Genomic DNA, 11,184 nt, shown 5'->3' with positions numbered 1-11,184 from the left:
AACATGACCAAGGACATGTTTACTTTGTACTAGGGATTAAAGTTATTTCGACAAAAATGTAAAGACTCAATACCATTAATCTGAATTTTTTTATTGACACTTTTAAATTAAAAATTCTGTTTAAATGAACAGAAATAAAGACATAAACAAACAACATAAATAGTATAATAATGGAATAAAAAAATAATAATAATAGTGGCCAAATCTTACAGTCTCATCCATATAAACAGGACCTAACCCATGCTCTATGAGTACCCTCTACAAATATAAAAAGCAAATTAAGCAAACCCTAGTCCCAACTTACTGTTAAGAAACATCAAGGGCATTTGTAGTGATCTATTCACCAACATTCAAGTGACCAAAAAAAGCCTATTGCAATGTATTCATTACAATTATGATGACATCAAATTAAGCAAAAACATTTTTACAGCTCTATGGCTGATTTGTGCATATAAATGGCACACGCACAAAGGACAAACCTGCTGTATTACAAAAAAACAAGGTCAAATAATACAAACACACAACCTGTGTTCATGTACAAACATGCCTGTGTGAACACTGACAGACAGAATGTACACATAAACATAGACAGACAAAACATGAAAATGAAAAGGACCAGCCTGGTCAGGCGAATATGCCAGCAGAGTTCATAATAATCACACCAGAAAGAGAATCAACATGCTGCTATTGTTGGAAAAACAATGGGATCTCCTTCTTGTGCTTACATATTTTTGAATCAGAATGACTTCGTCTACTTCTGTCTGATTCAGAAAAAAAGAGGTATGTGTATAAATTAAGTGAATGCACTTTAAAAATCATGTAAAACAAAGGCTTTATCATTGTTCCAACAGGCATTATGTGTTGACAGGTATTGACTATTACGGATGCTTTGGTAAGATATAACAGTATTATAGTTAAGTAATCATGAAAAAAAAAGTTATATATGTTTGTCATCACGCTAAAATAACACAGAACAAATTTACAAAGATTTGTTTTACCAGCGTTATGAATGGCACCTTGTCTTTATTTTTCAGACTAACAATAAAGTGAGTATCAGTGTTTCAAATTTGAACAATGTTGTTCAGTTTACCTCGTAAAATGAGGCAGTAATAAAAGTCGACACAGGCATCAGAATCAAATCTTCAAAAGAGATCTGCAGTGTGTGATTTAACCTGAGAAACTGGGCCAAGCACAGAGAAATGGCCTCTATTTAATAATTTTGGTGTATTAATATCTGGCACCAGAAATAAGTGGGTGACCCCTGTACAGTCAAAACAAAAATATTCTTCTAGGAGTTCAAAGAAAGTTGCTGAATAATATCTGAAATCTTGTGAAAGGTGTTCAGACTCAGGCTACTGAAGCAACTTTGTCACAGCTGCTGCTATAAAGGACCTCCGGTTTGTCATTCTCGGGGTGCTTCCCGTTACAGCAGGGAAGGGTGAGCAGAGTGAGAAGGAATGCTCCCAGCAACACAAAGCTCCCACTAAAGTAGAACGCCAGGTCATATGACTGTGTCCAGTCAAAGAACCACCCTAGAAAGTGATGAGAAAAACAGAAACTGTGAGCAGAGAGGGATTCCTTGCAGACACAGCAGTGAGTCATTTCCTGAAGTTAACAGGCCTTTTGCAATTCCCTGTAAGATTTTGATTTTTGAAACGTCTCTAAAAGCTACACCAGGTTTTTATATTAGCACAAAATAGAATAATTACAACTTACCTACAACAGGGGGCCCAAGTATGATCCCAAATCCTCCAAAGAACATGACGATGCCGTGGGCTTGTGTCAGCTTTTCCAAGCCAACAATCCTAGTGGTAATGTAGGAGGTGAGAGACCAGTTTCCATTGGCGAAACCCACAATGGCAGACAGGATCTGCAGTCCTACATAACTGTTAGTGAGAGGAATAATGAGCAGTGCCACACCTCCTGCAAACATGGTGAAGGCATAGAGATAGATGCTGTTGATCCACCTGATGTCCACCAGGATACCTAGCCCTAGTTTACCTACGCAAGCTGCAATGGCCCCTATTGATACCAAAGGAATTAGACTAACTTCTTCAATGAGTCCTTGACTCTGTGCCACATCCTCAATGAAGAGCGCAGGTGGGAATGCACCTAAACTAAACATGAAGACACCGATACAGAAAGCCACCATCACTTGGTCCTGCAGGATCTCAGACATGGAGTGGATGTACTTGGAGTAAGCCTGCCGTTTCTCTTTGATGACCTTTATGATATCAAACCCAGAAAAGAAGCTGCCTTTTTTCTTCATAGTCTGAATGGCCAAGTCCTTGGCATCAATGGTAATGAGCAATTCCTTCACACCCAGTGTTTTCTCTGGAGTAGCTGTAGTAGAACCTGCAGTCATCTTCAGGTCTCCCAATTGGGGCTTTTCAAAAATCTGCTCTTCTGTGTTGCGCTCGAGGGCGGCCTTCTGTTTGAGGTAGTACCCAGGCAAATTGAGGGGCCTCATGAAGCCAGCACAAGCCATGAGGTTTAGTGCTAAAGCTCCAATGATAAGGAGGCAACCATGCAAGCCATACAACATGATGAGCTCATTCTGAGCAGTGGCGTAGATGAATGCTCCAACGCTTGTGCCTGGGTGAGAAAAGGAGTAATGGAATGAGTAATACAATAACACATCAATCGATACAACTTAAAGCCATTGCGCCTTATCATCCACTAACTTTAAAGTGTAACTGACAACCAGAACGACGGCTCTGTGTTGAGATGGCTCTGTAGTTCTAAATCATTGCTAGACTCACTTTAAAAATAAGACTTGGATGTTATTAATAATCTTTAAAATGTAACTATGTCAAGTAGTTTCACAACATTTTGTTCAACTATTTACCAGTTTCGACTGCCAAACCACATCTGGTTGCTGGTCATCAGTCCTCTTCCCTACCCCACAGACCACTCTGACTTTGCTACTCTACTGATGTTTACCTCAGCTTCCTAAGGTTCCCAGCAGCGCAAACATGAAAGAAGTGAGCTTGGAGACCTGGTTTGCACCCATAGCCCTCAGGTCAGAGGAAGGCAGCAGTACCTGTGGTGACAATGCCAAGGGCGAGGCCGCGTCTCTTGTCAAAATACTGACAGGTGATTGTCAAGGTGGCTGCATAGACCAGACCACAACCCAGGCCTATGGTAAGAGAAAGAAGAAAACGCAAATGTCACGTAAAACATGAAAAATAAACAAGAATGGGGATGCAATGGCACATGAATACGACTGCTTAATGAGTAGAGAACAACTACATTTTAATCACAATTTTTAAAGTATGTTTTGTAGATTTTAGTTAAACAATATTGCTGTAAACTTGAACTCACTGCTTTATACAAGCAGCATGAAGCCTTAAGTTCAGAGGACACTGTGCATCAGATATCTTCAGCAAAACAAAGGATACAGTGAGCAGTAAACCGCTTTTACAGCTACAGTCAGCATTCTAAGGACCACTCTAAAAATAAATGACTGCTTTCAAAGATGCATGGCCTCTGACCTCTAGCGCTGACTCGCTAAAGGAACTATTTAATCCTGCGATGGATACCCAGGATTAAGTATAGCGGGGCTGTCACTTGAGGTGCAATAACAGGTGGTGTTGGGCACAAGTGCATACTGATGAGGCCACAAAGGCAGTAAAAGGTCATACAGGAATGTGGCTAACCTATAATGTTGTTTTTCTGTCAACAAGCAATATCAAACAACTCTTACGTCACACTACTGTATGTCTTGTCCACTAATTCTCAGTGCCAGTGATAATCATTAATACCCAACTGATCATCAGCATTTAATGGTGCGAAACAGTTCAACAAGGCCATGTGCCCCTGTTTGCTCCAAATGATTATATAATGTGTTACAGGATTTTCATATGTTAGAAGAAAACAAGCTTAGTCTACATCAATGATTGAAGAAACATAAAAAACGTTTTGCGCACTGACAAGACTGAACTCCATAGCCGACTGTCTTAACGACGGTCAGGTGAATAAATCTCAGGTGTTCTTGAAGCACTGCCAAGTATAGCATAAAACACAAAAGAGGATGTCATTCAGTGTGATTATAAAGTGTTTCCTTACCGACCACAATCCCATAGGAAAACATAAGGAATTCAACATTTGGAGCAAAGGCACTGAGCATCAGGCCGCCAGCCACCATTACACCACTGAAGATGGTCACAGGGCGAGCGCCAAAGTTGTCCACGCAGGCGCTGCAGATAGGACCTGAAGGAGCAATGGCAGAAAGAGACACAGAGGCAGAAAAAAAGTGATGGTCAGAAATCTCATCTCACTCACAAAGCATGACACTGACACATCACATTAGGTTTAAACTGGCAACCTGCCTGAAGGATTCTCACATCTCTCACAAAGTTCATCACTTAGTTTAGTTACAGTTTTATTTAATCCCAACCTTATTGCAATTTTACCTGGCTAATATTTAACATGTATTTTTAATCACCTTTTACAAATAGAGCAACAAACTGTTTATACTATACTGAGAGCAATTCTGAAATTTAGTACACAGTGATTTTTTTTCACTCTGCCATACCCATTCAGACTGCTTTACTTATGTACAATTTGCTGATTGCTTCTCTAAGCAGGAGGAAGACTTGGCCATTGTACAGCAGAAACTGCAGTGCTGAAACAGGCTGACGGCTGGGACATGTGTCCAGAGATTGGCCACCCTTTGGGGTAGATCCAGGCATGATTTTTACCTCATTCCTTAGAAAAAGACAGCAAGAAGCAAGGCTGGAAGATAAGCTTTGGTTTATACAACAATGTCAACCAAGGCCTATATCACTAATTCTTTTGCTTAACTGCTGTGGAGCATACTTTGTACTCTATATATGATATCTTTCAGAAATGACTGAAAGGCTAAGGAGGATGAATATATTTTGTATTCATATTTTACATTCATACTCCAGTGGCCATGGTCGTTTACTTTCAGGCACCTTTGCCTCTCTCTTTTTATATTTGGGTTCAATAAAGCTTATATATATATATAGTATCTGTATTTTCGCCTCAACTTATCTTTGTTTTCCTTTGTCTTTGGTCAGATTAAGAAGCAAGTGATCCCATTCCATTACATCACATCAAATCTGCTCCAAGTAAAAGTAAAATGTTACTTTTTTAGTTTCCTGTTTTATTGTGAAAGTCTGTGTCTTATGCCAGTGTATTCAGTTTGCGTTTCCCCTCTCGTCTTGTCAATCACGATCAGCTGTGCCTCCCTCCTGTGTGTAGTTTCCTCGTTCCCTTCTGTGTGTGTTCACTCATGTCCGTTGCTAGTCGTTGCTGTGTTTCTTCCCTGCTTTTCTCCAGAGTCGTCAGTTCAGGTTCGTTTTGTTAGCCATTCCCAGTTTAGGTCACCTTTAGGTTTTATTTTGTTCACCGTGTTTCTGTTTGTGCCTCCACTGTATGTTAATAAAGCTCGCCACATCTAAGCCAATGCCAGCGTCTGGGTCCTCCCTCACACTCACCACACGTCTGCCCCCCGCAGCCGTGACAACTGGCTTAATCCTTCATATAAATACGTTTTTATATTAAAAACTGGCACATCCAATATACCCCATTCTTACTTTAGTTCAATTGCCCCTTTACATATAAGTCAGCCTTCAGACTTTGAGCAGGTGTTATGTCTCATTTGTTATCAGGGACATCTTATGGTACATAACTGGGAAGGAAATTGTAGGAAGACAGGTATAAAGGTGAGGATTTAGTGCTTTACATTTACCACAAATCACATATGATATCTTAACCTCTCTAACTCAGAGAGGTTAAGATACTGTTAACAGCAAGTAAAAATATCCAAATGTTATGGTAACATCAATTTACTGCTTACCAATAAATCATCAGATAATGAAAATCAACCTCGGACTGAGAAATCTCTGCTAATGAGTTTACTTCTTCTACCCCAATATGAAGTATATTAAAGTATACTGAAGTATAGTATGCCATTACAATGTGTGTTACTCACTGGCTATTAGTCCCACTCCAGAAACAAGGGAGCCCACCCAGGCAGTCAAGCCCTTGCCTTGCTGGTATGTATGGAGCCACTCAGGGTAGAGTACACCCACAGACTGGGGTGATCCATAAGCAAGGAACTGGGCCATGAAGGAAGCCGCAACAATCGCCCATCCCCAGCCTCCATCGAGCACTTTTGAAGCCATGATGCTGATGTTATTGCTGCGCTCTGGGATCTGTTATGGCTTCTGGAGGTGGTGTTCCTGGTAAGAACATAGAAACAAACAATACAATTAAATTTTTACAGCAAAATTGAAACAAAAAAAAAAAGAGTGCTCATCCCTGGATGATATTTTTAGACCTGACCTACAAAAACCACTTACTTCAAGCCTTAATCTGGGGAAGGCTGTTGCGGCACCTGGCCTGGCCAAACAGGGAGGCCACCTGTGTCAGGTCTTAAACACAGACTGACTGCAACTTACTCAGAGTCAACTGGCCCTTTTGAGCCTTTCTCTTTAACCACACCTCGAAGGAGGAGAAAGAAAGAAAGAAAGAAAAAAGCATTTCACCTTCAACCTTCCCTTCAACTCAGCTCAGATGGCTATAGAAGAGGTTTCTCTTCTGTTCTTACCCAAGATTTTAAGACCGCTGATCATAACTACCGCACTTTATTTTTGCGTCACTAAGGGGAAAGTTAGTGCGAAGCTTCAGATATGTCAGATCTGTATGTTTACAAAGCATGTATTTACATGTTTACAGTAAATACAATTCAGCCAAAGAAGGCATCTTTAATATAAATGTAAAGCAAATAGGAACCAAAAAAGCTGCTTACAGTTTATGGATATAGCCATACGCTAACACTGCCATTGACCAACACTTGTGAAAATAAAAAAGTGACGACGTTTTGTAGCCATATATCTTTGATTCACTGCAAAAAGACACGCGTTTTTTAATGTTGTTAAAAAACAATACATGCGGCACTCACCTCAGCATATACAAATACAGCTGCAGGCGCCTGCCTAACTGCGCGCTCTGCGGGAACTTTCCATGTTAGGATGTTTTCCTTGTTAAAAAAAAAATAAAACACCTCGTATCGCTACAAAGCAAATAAAAATGAAGGCATCGCACACTCTTTCTGTTTTTTGAGCTGGACTATAGGGGTTCCTTCACCAGAAAACGCACTGCATCAACAGTGTTTCATTGTGCATCCTGCTTTGCAGCCGGCGACCAAACCGGTTCAAAGCTGTTCTTGCTGGTCCAGCGGCAGCTTGAACGCATCTACAACAGAAAAAGCGCTGCTTTCGCTTGCGCGCCTGGAGCGCAGAAGACAGACAGAACGGCTCTTAGCGATGCGGCGGATGTGGTTTGTGGTTCAGACGTGTATGTTTTTCTCCTGCTTCGTGTAAAACAAGCAAGTATTCAAAATGCACATGCACAAAGCTGTTTATCTGGAAGCTCTCCGGGTCATAGGGGACAAATGAAGGATCTGTTTTTGTAAAGATGGTCTTTGAAGCAATGAGAAAGCGTAATAATGACGATAACTAACGGTAGCTATAAAATAACAATATAAACACGTAGAAAGAAATATACTGCTTTCATCTGAGTCTGACTGATCAAGCTGAAAGTTTGGGGTTCTTGTACTAACAAATCGGTCTGAGAGTATGGTTTCTTTCCCTCTGGTGTCATCATTAATATTTCCATCAGTCCAGTCCGAACCGGTTGCATCAGCAGGACGCGAGTGGAGTCATCTTCCCGGTGAGCGCAGGTTAAAGCAATGCATGTACAAAACTTGAGCCAAATCATAATCTGTCACCACATCGCTGGAAATAACTGGAGTCTGTTTAAAATCATAACGAATACTAGTAAAAACGAGCTGCATCATAGAGAGCTACCATGCAGGTAACATGGTATCCGAGGGTATCCAACACACTAAAGAGAATCTCTTTATTAGGTTTAAATGAAGCCGGAGAAAAACATACATGTGTGAACCACAAACCACTCATATGCATGAGATTGTAGTGCTAGTGATTTTGTTTATGGTAATCAAGGGAACAACGAATATTAGCAGCATCCCCACTGATTTATAAAGAGAAGACACAATATCAGAGTTTGGGATTTACTTGAAAAAAAAAAGTTTCACTTTATAAAAAAAGTGTGTTTATAAAAAAATAAAAAAATAAGAGCTTATATAGGCTTTATCTCCCCTAAATCTTGTTCTATCCCCAAAACAAAAGAAAACAACAACAACAACAACAACAACCAGACATTTTTTTAAACATAGGGTGTCTCAGGAAATTTTGACTTTTAATTTAATCCATACATTACATACATACATAGAAGGACAGCAAGGAGATTAATTGCTATAATCATTCTTTTGTAGCATCATAAAGTTATATCATCCATGTTGTTTGTCCCCATTCTTAACCTCAGGTCAGTAACATTGTGAAACCAAGTCACCAATGAATAGTGGGCGTGATGGTGGGAAGCAGAGTAGAATGGGAGAGGAGAGGAAGAAAGGAGAGGTAAAACAGGTTTGCACACTGAATGAACTCAAAATTCTTGAGGATCTTTGATGCTTTTCCCAGAGTTGAGGTCTGCTGCCAAAAGGGGTCTTACTGAAAAGATTTAGGCTCCATAATCCCCTTCTGCCTGAAAAACTAAGTGTAAAAAAGAAAAAGGGAGACAGAATTAATTGTACTTTACAGTCACATTACACTGACATGTTGCTCCAAACCAGTTTCAACTAGATGTAGTGCATGTCACAGACAGAGCTAGGAATTTGAGGTTGTTTGGGGAGTGGATTACAGAGTGGCTATGACACACTTTAAGCACTACTGACTGAAACTAGAATTGATGTTGATGCATTCAAACATTCCCAGGTTCCATATATGGACTATTAATTCCACTGGGTTAAAATCCATCTAAGATCCACCGATCTTAAATTTTAAGCTTTATGTTTTGCAAACTTCAAATAGCAGTAAAGTAAGTTTGGTTTTCAATACTTGTTTGATGCCGCAGTAATAATGAGAGTGAAATTTGCATAAATCTTCACATGATTGTTATATGCTTGAAGCTTTGCAAACATGTTTAATCTTGCAACTTCATGTACAACATCAAAGATAACAGTTCAGCCAACCTGAGATCACAGAGCATATAAATTTATTTGTAAAAACTACTAGAGAAAATCACCTGCGTCTACGCCCAGGTGTTTAGTAATTCCTCAGTTTGGAGGTTGACCTGAATAATTACAGGCCTATTTTCCTCGTCTGTAATCCAAGGTATTTCACACTGCGGATCATTATGTTTGATAAGCTCCATGTGTGTTTTGACTTATAACTTGCTGTTAGACCTTAAATGCCTCGACTAGCATTGCAAAATCAATGCTAAGCCTAAAATAAACAGTTGTGCCTTTTGCGATCCCTAATTGTTGCTCCACACGGTAAAATAACATTTCTTCACCAACTAAATTTGAGACACATGCCATGTAAGGTTTGAAATTAGGATTAAACACAATTTCAGCTGCTTTAAAAAAAAAAATCATTTTATACTTCAGCTGTCACTCCAGACATAAAAAATTATTAACACTGAGATCTGTGGATTAACCCCAAACACTGTGTGTGGGCTTGAGCAATCATTTTGTTCTTTACAAGTAATGTCTTGTAATGTATATCCCATATTCAAATATAAAGAAATGTATTTTGAAAATAGTCTCATTGAGACATTATGCTCACATTACTCACCCAAAGCTCATTTAGTATACTCACACGTTCCCGTGAGATTTATGTGTGCTGACTTTAGTTTAATAGCTTGTCTTTTTATCTAACACTTTTATGACACCTGAGATTCAGCGGCCCGCTGTGCCTTTCCGTAAGAGGCTTGGCAGGTGTAAGCACACAGCGCCACCCCGCAGTCTGGATAAATCTTGGGTGGTTTGGCCATCCTAGCTCCATAAAGCTGCAGAGGTTAAAGGCCACTTTAACACCCAGCATTGCCACCCTGAGCTTCCAGTACGGATTCATGCTTGGATTAGTTCAGGTTGCTGGCTTTAGCAGTAAGTGAGAACACCGCACCACAGTAGAAAAACACAGGATCCACTTTAGTTGTGCCAGAACTCTCAGCAAGCCTTCAAATAAAGATATACTTATGTCACTCTTAGGATGAGATGTGTATTTTGATTTTGGTGAGATTAAGCTGAGTGTATGTGCGAACAGGAACAGTTACATGCGGAGACCTAATGGAAGTCTAATGTGTTTTGCAGGCTGTCATCCTTGTCCTGTTCTCTTCCCACGCCAGGTTATTGCACCCACATTACAAAGGTTTACCGTGTTAAATGATCCTGGAATGACTGATTTATGGAAACCACTCCTCCGGTCTCCATCCAGTTGAAACCGGTTAGAACCATGTGTAGTAGGAAATGAAAATCAGACACTGGCGCAGTGGAGTGTCAGCAGATCTATACAAGAGGACATCACATGATGTGGTTGTTGCAACAGATTAACATCTTAGGATAAAAGATCTTTATTTCAATTTGTAGTTAGCAGCATGGCTGGCCACGCAAATTGCTGATCTACCAACCATTTTAATATCAGACTGAAATAGCAGTTAAAATTTGAACATATTTAACAGGTAGATTTAGAAGTTCATTTTTTATCAATTTGATATCATGTTCACAAGTTCAGTCCTCTAAAGATCACTATAAATAATCCAGATAAGCACAGAGTTTAAGAGCATCATATCAGAGGGAGTGTCGTTTTAGCAGAATAGCAAAGTTGTCAGAGGACCACAGCAGTCTTTAGGATTTATTATTCTGCCGTTAAACATAAATAGCCATGTTTATCCACGCATTTCTCTGGGGACATTTCAAGAGTCACCCTCATAGTGACACACTTTAGAGGAAGTTGGGGAATCACCAGTCATTATATCCTCTAGGAACTATAAGTGTACCGTAAATCCACTGTGGGAGACTGAGTAAGTGGCAGCTGACCTGCTGGTGTCTGTAGAGGGGGGAACAATGTCAGCCTTTGCAAACTTTTACAGCAATCTATCATATTCACTGAGCCATTTTTGGTAAGACATTAACCCTTAGCAGTCTTACCTGTGTTGAAGTGTACCTACCTGTGCTCATAAACGCATACTGCCCTATAATGTTAAATGGTGAATATAAAAAAAATATAAAAATGTTTCTACTGTTCCAGGTTGTGAGCTTTGTTGGTGCAGTTTATTTAAGGCACAAAC

The 11,184-nt window shown here is 39.8% G+C and overlaps 1 protein-coding gene across 2 annotated transcripts; it reads right to left on the bottom strand.

Annotated features, from left to right (window-relative positions):
* Nucleotides 1-75: 75 nt before the first annotated feature.
* Nucleotides 76-7,814, bottom strand: LOC309720689 (monocarboxylate transporter 9-like). 2 transcript variants are annotated; one of them, XM_082557825.1, is made up of 7 exons: nt 6,935-7,814; nt 6,333-6,474; nt 5,963-6,212; nt 4,069-4,212; nt 3,044-3,139; nt 1,717-2,595; nt 76-1,532 (listed from the first exon to the last, which is right to left on the bottom strand). In XM_082557825.1, the coding sequence occupies exons 3-7, from the start codon at nt 6,153-6,155 to the stop codon at nt 1,348-1,350; spliced, it is 1,497 nt and encodes a 498-aa protein (XP_082413951.1). In that variant the 5' UTR covers nt 6,156-6,212; nt 6,333-6,474; nt 6,935-7,814; the 3' UTR covers nt 76-1,347. The 2 variants fall into 2 exon arrangements, with proteins under 2 accessions (XP_082413951.1, XP_082413950.1); XM_082557824.1 differs by lacking the exon at nt 6,333-6,474.
* Nucleotides 7,815-11,184: the final 3,370 nt, after the last annotated feature.

Source organism: Aulonocara stuartgranti, assembly GCF_965226115.1.
Source record: "Aulonocara stuartgranti genome assembly, chromosome: 13".
Lineage (NCBI taxonomy): Eukaryota > Metazoa > Chordata > Actinopteri > Cichliformes > Cichlidae > Aulonocara > Aulonocara stuartgranti.
The sequence above is the reverse complement of the archived record's forward strand: the minus strand, read 5'-3'. Positions and strand labels throughout refer to the sequence as shown.